A 21,589-nucleotide genomic window follows, 5' to 3' on the forward strand; every position below is an offset into this window, starting at 1 on the left:
ACAGTATCCTCACAGCAGTGCTGTAACACATAAACAGCATGTGTGTCTCAATCCCTGATCATACCTGCACACAGCTACAACATCTGCTACTCAGCGATGGCACCTTCAGGTATCCTCAACTGCTCATCAGATATTAATACACATGATTATGTGCATCACAGCGCTAAATACAATATATAACATGATTATTCAAACTTAACTTTCCCTAAAAGAGCATTGATGATGCACAACTTTCATTATTTCCTCCATTTTGTGTGCTCGGCGTGACCGCCACACTCCCTCCTCACAACCGCCACTCCAATAGAGACAGCTCATGACTGGGAATTACCATATTCTGTCTATCCTGCACCATTACCGTGAGTAGGTTTACAGCATTTACATAACAATAATATTAAGAAGACATATTTACAGAATATTTGTGTTTTGATTTGTCACATGATGTTGTAGTGCACCCTTTAAACTAAATTTTACATATTTTTTAAAAAGAACTTTTTAGGAATCATATTTAAAAAAATGAATTCAAAATAATAATAAAAATTACATAATGGGTTTATTATGCCATAAACATCTCCAGCTCCCATTCATTAACAGCCCAGTGTTTGTAATTCCCTCTCTGGCCACATGAGGGCGCGCGAGTGTCGCTGTATGAACTCATGATCAGATTCTACCAATGAACTCAATAATGATTCACTCAGATGTAGAGATAATAATTAATGAGAACTATTTACACAAAACACTGAACTTGTCCTAACATGACGCTGTAATCTGCACCCTTTAGGCATGTTTTTTATATATATTTTCCAATTATTAAACAGCAGTTTTAGTTTTAAAATAATAAATAATTCACAAAATGGCAGGAAGCCTTGAAAATCCCCTCTCATTCATTAATTTTGACTTCTCTCACTAAAATGTATATTAATATAATTATAATAAATAAACTATACTCACATTTCCTTCATTAAGCTGATCAGTTTAATGCAGAGGAATCTGTTTATCTGTTTTATCCAGCAGAAATGGTCAATACTGAAACACAACAGAACAATTGACAACACATCAAACAATTATAGATATAGCACATTTATTCAGCATCAAATCATCCATTTCACTGCACTTTCTGGAGCCGGCATTAGCTGTTATTGCAGAGATATTCATATTCTCTTATCATGTCATTTATACAGCTCATGTGGAAATAAAACATGTTGTTGTTGTGAGATTCTGAACAGATCAATTCTGATGAACACAGAGATGGAAGCCCACCCTGACCACCATTACAATAAACAGGATTTGACTGTTTTCATGTGTTTTGTTTGTGACTTTAACCTTTATGATGATTCACTATTCACTAGTTCAGCTTTGAAAACTAAATGACTTTCATTAAAAACTCTTTCAGCAACTAGAATTACATCTGACTAAAGAGGAAACCCTGTGCAGTTCTGATTTTAATGTTCTCCATTTATTTGCTGATCCTCTGTCTGTATTCACACTGGCACAAAGCTGACCTTTAGGCTTATTTGCATCTGTTTTATCAGTGAAAGGACAAAACATTCGGTTAAAATATACTGATTACACAGAAAATAACTCCAATCACAAGCAATACAGCAACATCAACACAACCCAATAATATCCAGCTGCAGGCCCGCAGAACCACACACGTTTTAGGCACACACAATCTAGGACACACGATTTAGGCAAGCCATATATGGCAGTGGTTCTTAAACTTTTTTCATCAAGTACCACCTCAGAAAAAAATTGTCTCTCCAAGTACCACCAAAATGAGCAGATTGAAATACAGTAGCATAGTAGGCCCAGTAAAGCAGCTACAACTCTGCACAGTTAAAAAACCTGGCAGATTACCCCAGAAATATAGCCTATATGTCATTTATGGCAATATTATATACGTATTTTTTTATCAATTTTGAAATGTGTATATTATGTACATGACATATTTCGTTCCCCCGCGTACCACTAGAAGGAAGCCCGCGTACCACTAGTGGTACAAGTACCACAGTTTGAGAACCACTGATTTATGGTAACTAACTCTTTAGCATTATCGCCACCTATTGAATTTCACAAATATGGTTTCCCATTTCAGTCATTATTATTATTATTATATCGTAACGATCATTTTAACATCTCTGCAGTTTCTGAACTTAAATTATGTAAATAAAAATAATTGGTTAAAGACACTTATGACTTTATTCATGTGTCCATATACACAAAGAAAACATAATAGACCATCTAATTGTTGGATTAATTGTAATAAACTAATTCAAGCTCTTAATATTATCATACTTGTTTAAAAGCACTTTGTTGTAAAATATAAAAAGCAAACAATAATATGTCACTTTAAAATAAATTATCCTACTATAGTTAATCCTTTAAACAATATATATAGTTATAAACTGATCATCTTAACTGATTATAATTATAAGTTTATATATATACTACTATCTTTTACTTAACTGTCACAGCTGTTATATATATATATATATATATATATATATATATATATATATATATATATATATATGTATGTATATGTGTGTGTGTGTGTGTGCGCGCGTGTGTGTGTGTGTATGTGTGTGTGTGTGTGTGTGTGTGTGTGTGTGTGTGTGTGTGTGTGTGTGTGTGTGTGTGTGTGTGTGTAGTTAATTTGTCTCTATTTCTAAATTTTGGTTTAAAAACAATTTATTGCTTACTATAAATTACTACAGTATTAAATGTGGGAAATCATTAATTAAAAGGTTATTAGAAAATTAAGCTAATAAACACTATTAAATAGCATTAGTAAAATATAAATATAGTGTTATACATTTGTTACATGTAAAAAAAGAGTTTTATTACATATAATGTATTATTGCCTATTTTAACTTGCTATTATTTCCTTCATCATAAATTAATCCATTATATAAATTAAACCTGTCCAAATTAGATCGTTCAGCAAGGCCAGCAAACGAGTATTTGCCATATTATTGTCAGATAATAGTGACTGATCAGCTATAATGACTGATTAAAAACTGTTCAGTCTATTATATTGAATGGCGATCGGAAACAATGCACCAATGCGCCTCAATCGCAATATTTGTGAAATAAAGTAAACACTATTGTTTATTGTGTACAATATTTATTAATCATATATATCAAAAATATATCGATGACGATGTTCAAAAAGACGTTTATAACTTTAACATCCGTCATAACCATATATGGTTTGCCTAGATTGAGTGTGCCTAAAACGTGTGTGGTTCTGCGGGCCTGCAGCTGGATATTTCTCACACAACCACTGACTGTTCAATAGTCTCAAACATGTCTCTGGTCATTTTGGGTTCAACATTTCAACTCTTATTTGTCCTGATGGTAAAATGTCAGCAGTTTGGAGGAAGTGATGAAACACACTTACTGTAATTCTCTCTAAACTTCTCTTGCTAAAATGCTGAAGAGCATCAACTCAGCACGCGGTGCAGGGCGGGAACACTGTTGTGTAGGTGTGATTCTGTGTGTGACATCACAGCACCGCTACACCTATCAGATTGCCGAATGCTCCACATTCTAAACAGAACATCTGGCGGTGCTTTGATGCCATTCTCCACCAATCGGTTTGCGCAGCGCCGCTTCAAGCAGAAACACGCCTTTGATTGGTCTCCTGTCACATGAGTTTGCATGTTGCCAAGTCCATCAATTCTTCATTACTGACTAAATAAAGTTGCACTAGAATTTCCTTATTAAATAATCTGCATATATCAATGAATTGTTTAATTTAAATGTCAGAAAATAATCATCTAAAATTCATAAGAGAATTACAAGACTTTTAAAAAATGATATAAGCTACTTATTTATTGAGCTGTTGTGGGTTTATTTCTGCAATAGACTGTCCTCTAGTGGCGGAGTTTATTATGACGCACACAGGAAGTGTCAGAGCTGAGAGGAATCGAAAGTTTACTCAAAAACCGAAAGTAATAGTCGGTGTTGGGTGTGTTGTGTCGGTGTCTCTCTCTGTCTGTGTTTGTGAGCAGTAAAATGGCAGAATCCAGTCTTTCTTTGGCTCATCATTTCAGCTGTTCGGTGTGTCTGGATCTCCTGAAGGATCCAGTCTCCATTCCCTGTGGACACAGTTACTGTATGAGCTGCATCACAGACTGCTGGAATCAGGAGGATCAGAAGAGAGTCTACAGCTGCCCTCAGTGCAGACAGACCTTCAGCCCCAGACCCGCTTTAGCTAAAAACACCATGCTGGCTGAAGTGCTGGAGAAACTGCAGAAGAGCAAACTACAAGCTGCTGGTCCTGCTCAGAGTCCCGCTGCATCTGGAGATGTGGAGTGTGACGTCTGTACTGGAGCCAAAAACAGAGCCGTCAAGTCCTGTCTGGTGTGTCTGAACTCTTACTGTCACACTCATTTTCAGCGACATCAAGAAATTCACCCAGGAAATCAACACAAAGTGACTGAAGCCACTCATAAACTGCAGGAGATGATCTGTCCTCAACATGAGAAACCCCTGGAGATCTTCTGCCGCACTGATCACTGCTGTATTTGTTATCTGTGTATGGTGGATCAACACAAACACCATGACACTGTTTCAGCTGCTGCAGAGAGGACTGAACAAGAGGTAAGAACACACTTATTCTCAATAATTAATAATAAATGTCCCTTCTAACATATCTGGCTGTCAGTCTCATTTCCTGAATGGCCACAGCCCTGTGCTGTTTACCTTTAATTGCGTAACGCTCCTGATCCAGATAAACCAGTCTGAAAGCCACAGTTATGTGAATAAAACTAAACCGCTCGGACTGAGTGATGCAGGCAATATATATATATGTGTGTGTGTGTGTGTGTGTGTGTGTGTGTGTGTGTGATTATCCTCTCCAGTTCTGTCAGGCTGGATGGGAAACATTGGTGGTCAGCCATTTTTAGGGTTTAGGTTAGGGCTCTGTCTGGACCATTCAAGAACAGTCACAGAGTTGTTGTGAAGCCACTCCTTCATTATTTTAGCTGTGTGCTTAGGGTCATTGTCTTGTTGGATGGTAAACCTTCGGCCCAGTCTGAGGTCCTGAGCGCTCTGGAGGAGGTTTTTGTCCAGGATATCTCTGCATTTGTCCATCTTTTATCTTTCCCTCGATTGCAACCAGTCGTTCTGTCCCTGCAGCTGAAAAACACCCCCACAGCATGATGCTGCCACCACCATGCTTCACTGTTGGGTCTGTATTGGACAGGTGATGAGCAGTGCCGGGTTTTCTCCACACATATTGCTTAGAAATAAGGCCAGAAAGTTCTATCGTGCTCTCATCAGACCAGAGAATCTTATTTCTCAACTTGTTTCACGCTGCTGCAACTTCTTTCCTGGTTTCAGTTGTCTTTTTTATCTGTAAAGCTTAAGATAGAGGTCTGCATTCCCGCACACCCGACCAGTTTTCTTGCTGCACAGGAATAAATTTACAAATAAAATGCGGTAGCGGTCAGGAACTCTGGTGTCATTTGAACAGGAGCGGGCGGTCTAAAAATAAAGCGCTCTCGAGCAGGGCTTAATTTGTGCTGGAACACACCAGATTCGGATCTGGCACCTCTGAAATCTGATCTGGCACCTCATTTTACCGATCCCCTTCCTGAACCGCCCTCCTCCCCCGCCCCCTGTTCACTTTCTTCTGCGACTCCTCAACCCTCTTCACTTTCGTCCGTGACACCCCTCCGCCATGTTTTTTAGGAGGCCTATTTAATCACTATTCATTCTTCCGTGGCCGAATATGTACCTGCTACATGTAGAGAAGTAATGCTGATATGATATATGAACACAATCTGTAGTTGGCAAATATATTGAGTGGATATGTTAGTAAATCTTACTTTGAAAGAGTCAGTGCCTCAGCAGCCACAAACCTCACCACACGACACGCAACACTCATTATCTTATGTCTCATCTTCTTCTGAGCCAAAACCACTTTCAAGCTAAGACCCCCCGTGTTTCCAACTATTTCTAATGAAAAGAAGCTAAATGTTGCCAGATGATGTCATGCGTTAATTTGCATATCAGTGACGTCATCACATAGTATCTGACAAGTGTAAGCCCGTCATGTCTCTACTCTCTGAGGCGCCGTGTATTATATTATATTAAAACATTATATCCAGATGCACAATAAACAGGTTCTTATTAACATCTTACTTCTCATCCCACATCTGATGAAGTCATTTTCAGACAATAAGGAGCCAATACTCCCTTAATTATTTCTGAGCATTTGGTGTGATGCATGTGGAGGTTTGCTGCTGCCACAGAATCTGAAAAGGCAGCTTTGACAGCCGTACCTAAATGGTCAAATGCTAGCAGTGAACAATGTTCCTCGATGGCCATTGCCACAGCAGCTTCTGCACGTTTGCAGTTGTCCACTTTCCTAACCAGCTGTGGTAATGTAGACTGCTTTGCAGAGTTAAATGGTTTTGATTTATTTATATGGTGTGCTGTAGCACAATGTTTTCTAATGTCATACATTTCTGCAAGCATATCTGATCTGCAGTCTGCACAGTTTGCTCGGCCGTAATCCCCAGGTACTGGCTTCAGCCATCCTTTATATTCAGGTACAGACTCCCACTCCTTTCTGTATTTCTGCCTGAACAATTAACACTGAGACATGTTGAGTTCAAAACTAATGAGCATCTACACTAACTCAATTTTACAGCAATTTTAAAGTTGGCAACACTGAAAACACCAACCTCACGTCACACCTTCACACTATAGTGACTCTGGTTGTCATGTGTTTTCTGACTCGTCCGACTTGTAGTTTTCTGAAATCTGACTGGAGAACTGCCATTGACTTAACACTGGATCAGAATTTGTGATCTCGTAACTCTGCATCAGAGTCTGTTGTTGAGGTTCTGCTCATTTTACTGAGTCCAAACATCTGCAATATAAAACTGACCTTTTAGCTTTCTTTAGCTTTAGCATAGACATAGACATCCGTTGTGAAGGAATGATATGAATATCAGTGGATCAGCATTGAAGACACCTGAGAGTTGCTGTTTGGACTCAGATGATCAAGAACTCTTTCAACATCACCCTGGAGAGCCATTCATTTACACCAGCCTACCAATCCAGACCTGAAGCACTTCTTTAAATCTGAATGACATACAGACACAGAGCTTGCTATGCCAAATCACTCCCTAGCAACTAAACAGTCTACCCTAGCAACCATTTAAAAAGCTCAATATCTCTAGCTCAGAACATCTTATAGACACACAGGACTCGACTACCTTCACTCATTCTAGCAAACAGTGTTTTATTCATGCTAGCAATGAAGAGATACTAGAAATTACACTTGGCTAAAATGTAATTACTGCTCACTTAAACTACTTTAAATGGATTATTTATACTTTTAAAATAGTTTATATGAGATCTTTCAGATTTCTATCAAGCTACAAGAAATGTTTAGCTCCACACAATTCCTTAAAGCACCATTAATGACAGAATTGATGCATAAATTACAATAAACTACACTCAGACTCTTTACATAGAGATAATTAACAGCGACACATTAACTATCTTATATTTCTCTGTTGGTAGTTTGATTGCATCATTCATTATTTGTCTAATTATATAATAATCCACTTTGCTTTAAATCCTGCAGAGTCGGCTGAGGGAAACCCAGAGCAGATTCCAGCAGAGACTCCAGGAGAGACAGAAGGAGCTGGAGGAGCTGAGAGAGGCTGTGGAGTCTCACAAGGTGAGTTTGAGCAGAAGAACAGCAGCTGAAGAGGCCTTTCACACTCCAATGCTTCTGTGTGTGTGTGTGTGTGTGTGTGTGTGTGTGTGTGTGTGTGTGTGTGTGTGTGTGTGTGTGTGTGTGTGTGTGTGTGTGTGTGTGTGTGTGCGTGTGTGACAGCGCTCTGCACAGGCCGCAGTGGACCACACCGAGAGGATCTTCACTCAGCTCATCTGCTGGATTGAGAGAAGCCGCTCGGAGCTCACGCAGATGATCAGAGATGGAGAAAAGACTGCAGTGAGTGGAGCTGAAGAACGACTGGAGCGACTGGAGCAGGAGATCAATGATCTGAGGAGGAGAAACGCTGAGCTGGAGCAGCTTTCACACACAGAAGATCACATCCATTTCCTCCAGGTGACACACAGGACAGTGGAAGAGCATGTGGAGCAGAGATTGTGTTTGTGTGTCTTCAGCTGCTGTTTCTGTTGTGTCTGTGTAGAGTTTGCAGTCTCTCTCTGTCCCTCCTGGATCTACAGACTCATCCAGCTTTTTTATCAGCTCACAGCTCTCTTTTGATCAACTTGCTGAATCTGTGTCTCGTCTGAGAGACAAACTGCAGCAGTTCTGCACTGAGGAGATGAAGACCATATCTAGCAGAGGTCAGATTTATATTTCCTGACATGTTTCAGATGATTTTAAATGTATTTGTATTGTTTAATAATGTTTACTGTAAATCATCTGTTTGTCTCCACAGTGAGCAGCATTAGCATCATTCCCGCTCCTGAAGCACAGACCCATGAGCAGTTCCTCCAGTGTAAGTGACTCTGATCATACTGAACATTAAAGATTATAGTTATATATTGTGTTGGATTCCTTCATATGAGGCAGAGAGTCTCTGATGGCTGTAATGTGTTTTATTCTGGAACCAGCAGAAACAGTGAAAACTAGAAGTAAACACACAAATCAGCTCAAAGCAGATTGATAATGAACTCTGACACCTTTACAGTTCATGATCAGGCGTTTGTGTACAGTGAACAGTAGATGAGCTGTGTAAAGTCACAGATAAACAATAATTGGCTCAGTTAACAGTTTCAAAACAAAACTTACACACCTCACTCCGCTCACCAAGGGCTGCTACAGTAGCTTTAACACGTGTAGTGATGTTCACCTGGCTAAACAGCACACACACACACACACACACATGTAAACAGGAGACAGTAAAACACACACGCTTATAATGCTCATCATCACGATTGCAGGACTTGCATTAACCAGCATATGTCACTGGAATATATCACTGAGCTCCTGAGACGAGAGCGTTCTGATGAGTGAGATGTTGTGTGAGGTTTCGGGGTTTTGCTCAAAGCCATTAACCTGAATGAGCTGACTGAGAATGAAACACCTATAATGAGCTCTTGTGGCCGTTTCCATATATTCTTATCATATATCATCAATCAGACTGAACTGTGCTGAACTGCTCAAATCAACCCTGATCTACATTAAACACACTGAACTCTACAGAATCAGCAGCTCTAGATATAATCACACAGCTAGTTTATCTTACTGGGTTAGTTAAAGTCTCATTTATTCAACTCTGTGTAGAAACCTTCCTAAGACACCTTTAGATTTGTTTGCAGGAGGAAAATGACACCTGAAACTCTTCATCACTTGCTGTCTTCAGTCTCTAAACGTCTTTAAGTGTTGTGAAAAGGAACGGCAACATTACAGACTGATAAATGCTTTACTGATACAACTTTATTTAAATGTGTTGCAGGAACAGAAATTGGTGATTAATAATAAAAGTCATGAGGAACACATTAAATCAGGATTATTTTATCATCTGCAGTGAAATACAAGTCAAAGAACATTTAGAAATCTCCACTTTCCTGATTCGCCTTTTCTATACTGTCCCAGTGTGTTCTGGTTTGGGGTTGAACATGTACTGAAACATTCATAGTTCTTGTTTCTTAATCAGCAAAAGTGCAAATAATATTAGAGTAAAGACATTCTGATGAACTGAAACAGATCAATAATAATACAGTCATGATTTCATTATTGTCACTCAGAAATTCATTGATATTTTTCCTGATTTTTATCTTCATCAGATTCTCAACAGTTCACTTTGGATCCAAACACAGCGCATAACAGGCTGGTTCTGTCTGAAGGAAACACAGCGGTGGAAAATAACTGGTCAGTCCAGCCGTATCCTGATCATCCAGACAGATTTGATGGTTATTCTCAGGTGTTGTGTAGAGAGAGTGTGTGTGGACGCTCTTACTGGGAGCTGGAGTGGAGCGGTAATGGTGTAGAAATATCAGTGTCATATAAGAGCATCAGCAGGAAGGGTTCGGGTAATGAGTGTCTGTTTGGACGCAATGATCAGTCCTGGAGTTTGTGCTGCTCTCCTCTCAGTTTATCATTCTATCATAATAATATAAACACTAAACTCCCTAAACCCTCCGTCAGCTCCTCTAGAATAGGAGTGTATGTGGATCACAGTGCAGGAACTCTGTCCTTCTACAGCGTCTCTGACACAACAATGAGCCTCATACACACACTCCACACCACATTCACACACACACTCTATCCTGGATTCTATGTTAATTATTCTTCAAGACTGAAGCTCTGTGATCTGACAGTGTAGAGTTCAAGATGTCTGAATCAGTCATCACTGCATTGTAGTTTATAATGGCATGTTTCCTGCTAGACAGTTGATAGGGGGTTCTGGATTGGTTGCTAGGTAGTTGCTAAGGCGCTGCTAGATAGTTGTTAAGCGATTGCTAAGGTGTTCTAGGTAATTGCTAAGGTGTTGCTAGGTGATTGCTACGATGTTCTAATTGGTTGCTAAGGTGTTGCCAGTTGGTTGCTAAGGTGTTTATGGGTGGTTGCTTAGGTGTTGTTAGTTAATTGCTAATGTGTTGCCAAGGTGTTCTGGGTTGTTGCTAATGTGTTGCTAGGGTGCTCTGTGTGGTTGCTAGGCAGTTGCTAAGGCATTACTAGGCGGTTGCTAAGGTGTTCTAAGTCGTTGTTATGTGGTTGCTAGGGTGTCGTGTGTGGTTGCAAGGCAGTTGCTAAGCCGTTGCTTGATGGTTGCTAAGGTGTTGCTAGGCGGTTGCTAAGGTGTTCTGGGTCATTGCTATGGTGTTGCTAGGTGGTTGCTAGGATGTTCTGAGGGGTTGCTAGGCAGTTGCTTAGGCATTACTAGGCAGTTGTTAAGGTGGTCTAAGTCGTTGCCAAGTGCTTGCTAAGGTTTTGCTAGGTGGTTGCTACCATGTTCTAAGTCATTGTTAAGGTGTTGCTAGGTAGTTGCTAAGATGTTCTAGGTTGATGCTAAGGTGTTGCTAGGGTTTTTTAATTGGTTGCTAGGTGGTTGCTAAGGTGTTGCTAGGTGGTTGTTAAGGCATCTCTAGGTGGTTGCTAAGGTGTTGCTAGGTAGTTACTAAGGTATTCTAGGTCATTGCTAAGGTGTTGCTAGGTGGTTGCTAAGGTGTTGCTTGGTGGTTATTAAGGTGTTGCTAGGTAGTTGCTAAGGTATTCTGGGTCATTGCTAAGGTGTTGCTAGGTGGTTGCTAAGGTGTTGCTAGGTGGTTACTAAGGTGTTCTAGATCATTGTTAAGGTGTTGCTAGGTGGTTGCTAAGGCATTGCTAGGTGGTTCCCAAGTTGTTCCAAGTAGTTGCTACAATTAATATAATAATTAACATGTTTCTAGCATAAACTAGCATGTGAGCATGAATTTACTATGAATTAGCATGTTGCTAGTATGTTTATTGTATGAATTAGCATGTTGCTAGTATGTTTGTTGGTATATTGCTAGTTCAATGTAGATTGTGTCAAAGCAGCTTCACACAGAAGATTATAGTGAATGTAAACAGCGTCACTTCAGTTTTCAGAGTTTCAGTTCAGATTAATTCAGTTCAGTGTGGTTTAATAGTCAAAAGTCTATGGAACAGTTGCTAGGGTGCTGTAAGTGGTTGCTAGGGTGTAGCTAGTAAAATGAAAGGTCATCAATGATTGGCAGATTGGTAGTCTGAATTTAATGAGCCCAACATTAAGTCTGTATGACAGTGTGACGCAAAGTGATGAGGTCACTAAGTTTGGTCCAATGTTGTCCGGGTCAGTTTTGGCAAAAGCAAAAGTCAGATCAGTTGGAAAAGATAAAGCAACCCGAGTCAGAGCAGTTTGGTGGTTGTAGTATGAACGTTTTAGGAGAATATGCATATAGAAATTAGTCTCAGAAGAAGAAGATGTAGGAATAATAAGTTTATGTCGTAGAACAGTCTGTTGCTTCCTCAAGCCGCCATAATTCCACCATAAACACAGGGGCGCCCCCAAGGGGTGGCCAAGGGTGGCCATGGCCACCCCTCTGTAAACTCTGGCCACCCCTTTGGCCACCCCAATATAATTTTGCTGTTGACATTATTGATTTAAATGTACTTATAAATTCCCAATATTTAAATAAATATATAAATAAAATGCAGCCACTAAATTATTGTTGGTGTTACTGACGTAGCTGATTCATTGTCTCTCCCCCTCAGTGCTGGTTCAATGCTGATGAAAGCAAACTGACGCATTCGCGCAGAAAACCATTCTCGCGTGCCTCACGCACTCCTGTGTGAATCCCGGTTGGTTGTTTGCATGCACGCAGACAAAATAGGCGCCGCTCATGCGCCGTGAAACTGACTAACAGGCTTTTGTGCAGAGATGTTGGCACGCAGCGAGTTTTGAAAGTTGATTAAAGTTTATATGATTTGATGATGATGTTGCTTTCACTAAGCATGCCTTTAAAGCAGAAAGGAGGGATAATGGGTCAGGGAGGCAGGGGTGATAGCGTTCCGGCACCACGCCGGATTTCCGGCGTACTGTGGCTGCGGGAAAAAAAAAATCAGGTTCACGGATATTGATCTTTCATTTCTCTAGATTCACAGAATTCACTCACTGCTGAAAGCGCCGGATTGGATTTTATTAAGTGCCATTTTGTGTGCTCGTGAATCATCTTTTGAGTGTAGACGCCATGTAAATAAAAGATTAATTGTGTAATTTAGAGAGCTTTATAAATTATAACGGATCTTTGTGAGGTCTCTATGAACTAAGATTAGTGACGCTTTTTAGTGATAATAGGAGGAGCGTGCTTTGCACTTTCCAGGCTATAATCCATTCAGAATTTGTATGAAACTTTCGTTTTCGGCACATATACGCTGATATGTTTTGGGAATGACATCTGCATATTTACGCTGGGTTTATTCTCGAAATAACAGTGAAGCAATAGACGGGACAAAAATATATTTCCCCCTTCTCCTTAAACAACTTAGTGTTTCAGCTATGAAATAGTTCAGTTTTGTATGTAGCCTAATGGCAAAGTGTTTATATTTAGTTTTGTTTTTTATTCAGCTTATTTAGAAAAACGTTTGGAGCATTTTTTTATTCGTTAAAAATAAGTTGTTTTTTTTTAACGAACAGCGCCCAGCGGAAGACCATCATTGTCTGTTTGATCAGTTTGCCTTCTCAGATCATCACGACTTAAAAGATATAAAACAGTTCAAGTATAAAACAATGGTAGCTTAAACGTTAAAGAATGTGTGCTATTAGGCGCATAGTTTGCTTATAAAAAGCTTGCAGGACATCGAGGCGCCAGAGCAATCACTTGCATTTTTTCAGTGGGAGCAATTTAAAGTTATCCGTCATTTTTGCTCACAAAGTACGAGTAATACATCAAAAAACGTTACAGCGTTTTTATAAAATAAAGAAAACCAAAATTATGCGCTTTCTGTCGTCTGGTTTTTAAACAGGAGCGCTTAACAAAATGAAGCAAAATGTATATGCCTCACAGACATAATAAATATATTTATAGAAAGCTTTAAATTATTACTTAACGAAATAAAACAAATCGAAAACAAAAAAACTCCTTCATGTAATCCGTAAAGATGAATTTCTAAAGGCGAGTCCAAGAGGAGATTGCCAGTCAGGATCTTTGCGACACTGACTCAGAATAAGTTTATTAATAAATAATTAAGATATGTCCTTACTCTTTCCTCGACACATTCATTGTTATTTGTTTTTGCCGGTGCTTGGGGCGAGTTTTAGCTTATTGTGTGCGCTTGAACGCGGATTCACAGTAGCAGTTTTAACATGGAGTGACACGGCATCTGACGTACAGATGACACTGGCACATGCCACTGAGTGTAGTGACACTTCCGGTTTTCCACTGTCATGTGTCACTCGCTAGTGGCATGTGTAGTGACCTGTGTCAATCAGAGTGTCGCGCTGCATGTCACTGCAGTGACATCGACACCCGGCGAAGCTTATGACATTAATTAACACGAGCAAAACCATATTTAATCATTACGCGACTTTTAACCTAATTTATCGCGTTGCAAGTTAGTTTATTTGCTGAGCTACTCCACGATGTTTTAATTTAAACGCATTTATTTTATGTATTCGTAGTCATTCTTCCGTACGTAATATAGTCATTTGACAGTACATGTCAGTCAAATTTATTGTGGCATGCTTATGTATGGGAGGGGTTACACTTATCTGTTGTACTGTATATTATTGCATCCTGGCAGTTCCTTTGTTCCCTACAATATGGACTTCTCTATGTTTTTAATTCATTCATTTATTTTATTATTTAACTTATTTTCATTTTAAGGTATTTTAAATAATATCCTTTAAAAAGTTATAATAAAATGCATGTTGAAAACTCATAACATATATGCATGTAAGATAACAGGTGTCATTTGCCTAATGATTTTTAAATATTAAAGCAAAGAGACTTATAAGATTAATGTGCTTATAACGTGCTTATAGTGACACCTATTGGCACATGTCACAAGATCACTGACACTGGCATGTGTCACTGACATTACTGGCATGTGTCACTGACATTACTGGCATGTGTCTAAAAAGAGCCACTTGACAATAATGATGATCAGGGTTACACATAGGCTGTTAATATATTTGGGCCCAGGGGCCCACAAGTTATGTGTTAAAAGTGCGTTGCATACATAGTACCCCCACCCCTACTCACCTCAGGGGCAAGGAAAAAAAGTTCAGGCTCAGGAATTTTTTCCACTATCAGCCCTGGATATTACACGATTGGCCAAGTTCACCACATGACAACAAACACGTGTATTTCGGGTTTATAATTGGACAAATTCCGATTCAAAAGTTTCAAAACAAACAATTCACTTTTCACACCCTCTCTATCCTGTCCTCTCTATCCTGTACACATCTTGCTTATTAAAAGACCACAAATATTTTACTGCAGTAATCATCTTTTGTTAAATAATCTGGTTATAAAGGTTAGCTTGTTTGCGCAGGTTTATTTTTAACTTTTTTATACAGACTATTTACTGCATTCATCTCCATGAACGATTTTATTAAATAATTATAAAATGGCTTTATTATTATAATATAAATATATATTTTATTTCCTGTCTAGCAGTTTAAAGGCTACCTGCTCTTTCTGGGAAACTTCTACATAGCTCACTTATTTTACCTTTTGTTCTGTTCAACACAATCTTTTTGGATTAAAATGCTTTTTTGAAAATTCATTCATCATCCAAAATAATGTCATTTATTAAGACCTAATCAAAACACCTTGTTTTGCTTTTTACATGGGAAATTTTTATATCTATAAATGTACATATATGTAAACCCTTTTTTAGCAGATTCAAACAAGAAGTTCTGGCCTAAAGGTTGATGTTTAACTCCTAGAATTTATGCTTATTGCTTTGTATTTAATAGACCTGTTCGTTTTTATGTTTATATTAACCTCTCATTTCCACTTATTTCTCTCATGCATTTGTTATATATTTTATTCATAATTCTCTCTTATTGTTTAAAAAGGAACTACAGTTTGTAGAGGCTGTATTCTGTTTTATTTGTAAATGTTTTGTTGTTATAAATAAAAATAACAAAAAAATTATGATGACGCCATGTAATCGGTCATCATGACTGCAGCAACTTTAAGTCCCGAAGTGTCCAGCTGTCCGTCTTGACGGCTCCGTTTTCAACTCCGCCCCCGCCTGCGCTCGGCTAATCTCGTTGATCACCGGCTGCAGCTGAGCTTCATGTCGAACGCACCTTTAATCTTGGGCTCATTTAACTTAGACTACCAATCTGCCAATCACTGATGACCTTTGAACTTTTTAGCCACACCCTAGCAACCACTTACAGCACCCTAGCAACTGTCCCATAGACTTCCATTGTAAAAAAAAAAACTGCCATTGACACATTGGACATACTGATAACAGTTTGGCTGTCCATACTAGCAATACACTAATCCACACTGGAAACATACTAGCAAACATGCTAATCATACTAGCAAACAAGCTAACTAATACTATAAACATGCAACTATAGCAACATGCTAATTCATGCTAACATGCTATTTTATACTAGAAACATGCTAGCAACATGCTAATTCATGCTTAATTTATGCTAGTAACATGCTAATTTATGTTTAAAGCATGGTAACATAATGCTAATTTATACAGAACCATGATTATTTATGCTATCAACTGGCTAGCAACGACTCAGAATAACCTTGCAACCACCTAGCAATGCTTTAGCAATCACTTAGCAACCACATAGAACACCCTAGCAACCACCTAGCAACGACCTAGAACACCTCAGCAATTGCCTAGCACAACCTAAGCTACGCCATAGCAACTGACTTGTTCCAATTGTTCCACTTGTTCCAACCAATCAGAATAGACTTGCAACACCTTAGCGACCACCTAGAAACACCTGCAACCACCTTGAAACACCTTAGCAACCACTTTGCAGTGCCTTAGCAACCCAATAGTATCTGGATGCAGCCTTAATGATACAATGCAATGTCAGACACAGTGCTCTCAATGGAGTGAGTGACGTCACTGTGACTGGAAGGGTTAGGGGTGGGGTTAGGTGAGTGGATTAAAAAGCATTGGATGCAGCTCAGATTGCACTTTACCAGGTCTCCAGACCCCTCTTTAGCAACCGTCTAGAAACTACTCAGAACACCCTAGCAACACCCTGGTAATGGCATAGAACTCTTTAGCAACCACCTAGCAACATCTTAGTAACCATCTAGCAATGCCTTAGCAACCGCCTAGCAACCTCTCAGAACCCCCATCAACCGCCGAGCATAAGCATGGCAATCCCTGCTAGAAACATGCTAAGCTATATGCTCTTCTCTGTCGACTGCTCAAACTTCTTAAAACTCCTTCAGTTCTTTACACTTGTAAATCTTCTTCACTCTGGGCTTTCTCGAGACACCGTGACGTTTGTCTACAGCCTTTCCTTTTCTAGTTATTATTATTGTTTGGTGTTTTTGTCGAATGTAAAGCTGATAAAAGTCTCTGTTTAATAAAAGAGAGATGTTGCTCTTCTACAGTGAGCATCTGTGATCTGACAGATAATTCAGACACTCCACATTCAACATTCAGAGAAATATTCTCCAACATCAGTCGCTTTGCTCATTCTGTGATGTTTACTCTGAATATTAGAACACATTATACTCACATTTACTTCATTAAGCTGATCAGTTTAATGCAGAGGAATCTGTTTATCTGTTTTATCCAGCAGAAATGGTCAATACTGAAACACAACAGAACAATTGACAACACATCAAACAATTATAGATATAGCACATTTATTCAGCATCAAATCATCCATTTCACTGCACTTTCTGGAGCCGGCATTAGCTGTTATTGCAGAGATATTCATATTCTCTTATCATGTCATTTATACAGCTCATGTGGAAATAAAACATGTTGTTGTTGTGAGATTCTGAACAGATCAATTCTGATGAACACAGAGATGGAAGCCCACCCTGACCACCATTACAATAAACAGGATTTGACTGTTTTCATGTGTTTTGTTTGTGACTTTAACCTTTATGATGATTCACTATTCACTAGTTCAGCTTTGAAAACTAAATGACTTTCATTAAAAACTCTTTCAGCAACTAGAATTACATCTGACTAAAGAGGAAACCCTGTGCAGTTCTGATTTTAATGTTCTCCATTTATTTGCTGATCCTCTGTCTGTATTCACACTGGCACAAAGCTGACCTTTAGGCTTATTTGCATCTGTTTTATCAGTGAAAGGACAAAACATTCGGTTAAAATATACTGATTACACAGAAAATAACTCCAATCACAAGCAAAACAGCAACATCAACACAACCACAGACTGTTCAATAGTCTCAAACATGTTTCTGGTCATTTTGGGTTCAACATTTCAACTCTTATTTGTCCTGATGGTAAAATGTCAGCAGTTTGGAGGAAGTGATGAAACACACTTACTGTAATTCTCTCTAAACTTCTCGTCCTGAAATGCTGAAGAGCATCAACTCAGCACGCGGTGCAGGGCGGGAACACTGTTGTGTAGGTGTGATTCTGTGTGTGACATCACAGCACCGCTGCACCTATCAGATTGCCGAATGCTCCACATTCTAATAGAACCTCTGGCGGTGCTTTGATGTCATTCTCCACCAATCGGTTTGCACAGAGCCGCTTCAAGCAGGAGCCAAGATGGCAGCGGAGTGAATGGTCACGATTTTTAGGTACTACGAGAAGTTTTAAAGTTAACAAAGCGGTTATTTTGCATGGAAAGTCTTAAATTTCGAAAGCGTATGTGTTCCTGAATATTTTTAACGGACCTTATTTAAACTCTGACGTGAAAATGGGGGAAAAAAGAAAGAATCAGTCCCTTCAGGAAAGTGCTATATTGGCTGGATACCCCGTGGAAGAAGGGGGCATGGAGTCTGCAAACATGGAGAATATCAATCTTGAAATTGGTGCCAATGAAGAGGTTTTTGCAAAGCCTATTTGTTCTACTCCATCCAAAAATCATACGAGGTCAAAAGGTACGGATGAAATATCCTTATCTACACTCCTTGACGTGATTCAGAAGCTAAATGGATGAAACGCACGACAAAGTGATTTCTATTGACAATACGGTCGCAGTCTCCTGTGGAAAACTAGATAAATTGTGTGAAAAAAGTCTCCCACATGAGTGAAGAGATCAAGACGCATGGCGTAAGAATAACTCAAACTGAGAAGAACTGCAGGCAGAAAACCTACGTCTAAAAGAGAACTTTGACGAAATGCAGCGCTACTCTCGGCGATGGAATCTCAAGTTACAAGGGGTTGCAGAGCGCAACGGAGAAGACACGAGAAGCGTGACGGTCAGCATCCTGAAACAGGTGGACCCTGGTATACAAGACAAGATGGAAGATGTAATTGATGTTGCTCACCGCCTGGGGCTAAGGAGGTCTGCCGGAGCACCTCGTAACATCGTGATGCGTTTTACTATGCGTACCTACAAGGTTATTGAATGGCGAGCTGCAAAAGACTCTCGCTATCTTACATAGCAGAAAACGTTTTCGCATCAAGGAGGCGTTAATCAAACATGTGGATGCAGGAGCCAAGTTACGGCCTTTAGTCAAGAAAGCTCGTGAGGAAGGCAAAAAGGTTTCGTGGAATGGCCCCTATGCTTTTGTTGCTGGAAAAAAGCTTGAACTTATTCCCTGAAAACTTCACGGAGCAAATGTTCTTAATGTGGTACAAATGTTGTACAAAGATATTAATAGCTGTGTAATTCTAAATTCATGTACTTTACCAAGATTTCCTGTGCTCCGTGGTATACGACAGGGCTGTCCCTTGAGCCCGTTCTTATTTTTATTTGTTGTAGAAACTCTATCTATAGATATTCTACATCAGGGGTGTTCAATCCTGTTCCTGGAGAGCCACCTTCCTGCAGATTTCAGTTGCAACCCATATCAAACACACCTGCCTGTAATTATCACGTGGTGTTCAGGTCCTAATTAATTGGTTCAGGTGTGTTTGATATGGGTTGCAACTGAAATCTGCAGGAGGGTAGATCTCCAGGAACAGGACTGAGCACCCCTGTTCTACACAATTATGATTTGGTTGATATTTAACAGAGAGATTCGCATATCACAATTAGCAGATGACACTCCACTATTTTTAAAGGATAAAGATCAAGTGTCTCCTGTTTTACCCATTATTAATGCATTCTCTAATGCTTCTGGACTCAAACTAAATTTATTAAAATGTGAAATGATTTGCTTGTATGACACCTTAGATGGAAAAATTGTAAATATACCAATCAAAAATGAAGTAAAATACTTAGGAATTAATATAACAACAAATCTAATTAGCAGACAGTTTTTCCATTGTTCAACAAGATTATCTAAAGTAAAATATAGTTTTAACAGTGGCTCCAAAGAGATTTATCAATTCTAGGCAGAGTCTTCTTAACCAAAACAGATGGATTATCTAGATTTGTGTACCCCTCATTATCTTTAGCAGTAGTGTAGGAGTCCATCTATTAGCCCAATGACGAAACTAACAGCATGGTCGAAGGTTTAATGCCTGTTAGCCTTTTCTAGTGCTTCTGAAAAGAATTGTATTGTTTATTAGAATTTATTTATTTTAATTTATTAGCTCCAAATTCAATCTGACTCCAATTTCAATGATCCTAAAATTTAGATTGTATTTCTAATTGTAAAAACGGATCACATTCATCATTTATGATTTAATTTAGAGTTTTGATATTTTCTAGGGTCCGATATTCTAATTGTACGTTCATTAGGGACCAACATCACTCAGAGTTCCACGCCCCGGGTTTGCGCATCTTCTCATGGACAATATGTCGACATTCTGAAAATAGTCAGGATGCAGGATTAACTATATTTGAATAAGCTGGTCGCATTAACGCTTACCTAGTCTTAAAAAAACAGATCCTTAGCCAAGCCCATACAACTTGCTACTTCCAGTGGTTAAATGATTAAAAGGTCTACATGTTATCGGCACACTATGGCTAACAATAATCAAATGTGCCTATTAATCAATTAAATTATGCCATACAATAAAGGTAATGAAGACTCCTCTAATCTACTGGATACAATGAATTCGCAAAACTCCAGAATTAATCAAAACTTAACATTTTATTTGTCAGGTAAAATTGTATTCTGCCAATTACATAATAAATCATCAGGAAGCCAATTCAGAGATGAGACTGTAACAATACAACATCCATTAATCGAAGATAAATCTAAGAGTTAAGAGATGCATACCTGACCACAGAAATACTTTGCAGCATAAGTCTCAGAGATGCTGCAATGGGGTGTCTTTTTACAAGATCTCCCCCTGTCCTATACCACATGTTACCTTATATACTCAAGTCAAAACAAACAACCATAAATTCAAGACAATAGAAGTGTCACAGAAACCCTGACCTGGTCAATTTGAGGACTTCTCAAATCTCTGAGGAGGGAGAGCATCTTATCAAGATCTTATAGAAGTCAAAAACCAAATCAACATATACCAGTAAAATATTACTGTAAAATTAACACCACTTTACCAATCACACAGAGACATTTAAAACGATACCAAACATGAATATAGAGCTGCAAGACACATCATATTAAAACCCCGGACATTTGATGTAAAATGTGCTCTAATCAGCAAGTCGCTTAAAGGTCAAGAAGGGGGGCTTGGGGTGAAAGTAAAGGATGCATTCCTGCATTCTTCCCTGATGTCGTGTGGCTCTGTTTCTCCAGCCTGTGTTTGCATTGTCAACAGTGATTTGAATAGGACAGTGGAACAGTTAGTTTCTTCATCACTTCCCAGATTAGAAAGTGCATTGGAACATTGCATCTTGTCTCATGAAATTCCATAACAGTTCTCAGGGTCTGATATTTTGGATCCTTACAGTAGATAATCACACCTCTAAAAAAAATGGACAAAATTTTTCTTGGTTTTATTTTGGAATAATAAGCCTCACAAATTGAAGGGAGTGAGGGGGTCTTGAAGTCTGTAGTAGACATGAAATGGTTAACCTGTGTCACATGATTGTGGTGGAGGGTCACCTGGGTTACGTAGTGCGCATATAGG

At 38.9% G+C, this 21,589-nt stretch overlaps 1 protein-coding gene across 4 annotated transcripts; it reads left to right on the plus strand.

The window, feature by feature from the left end:
* The first annotated feature begins 3,942 nt into the window (after positions 1–3,942).
* On the plus strand, positions 3,943–12,172 carry ftr34 (finTRIM family, member 34). 4 transcript variants are annotated; one of them, XR_012395241.1, is made up of 8 exons: positions 3,943–4,605; positions 7,607–7,702; positions 7,862–8,095; positions 8,181–8,340; positions 8,436–8,495; positions 9,787–10,801; positions 10,844–11,799; positions 12,027–12,172. XR_012395241.1 is itself a non-coding variant. In XM_005163612.6 (6 exons), exons 1-6 carry the CDS (start codon positions 4,018–4,020, stop codon positions 10,323–10,325), a joined length of 1,677 nt encoding a protein of 558 aa, XP_005163669.1. In that variant the 5' UTR covers positions 3,943–4,017; the 3' UTR covers positions 10,326–12,172. The 4 variants fall into 4 exon arrangements, 1 of the variants encoding a protein (XP_005163669.1); XR_012395243.1 differs by lacking the exon at positions 12,027–12,172 and having other exon boundaries at positions 9,787–10,475; positions 11,135–11,351; XR_012395242.1 differs by lacking the exon at positions 12,027–12,172 and having other exon boundaries at positions 9,787–10,497; positions 10,790–11,265.
* The last annotated feature ends 9,417 nt before the right edge of the window (positions 12,173–21,589 follow it).

Source organism: Danio rerio, chromosome 2 (assembly GCF_049306965.1).
Source record: "Danio rerio strain Tuebingen ecotype United States chromosome 2, GRCz12tu, whole genome shotgun sequence".
Lineage (NCBI taxonomy): Eukaryota > Metazoa > Chordata > Actinopteri > Cypriniformes > Danionidae > Danio > Danio rerio.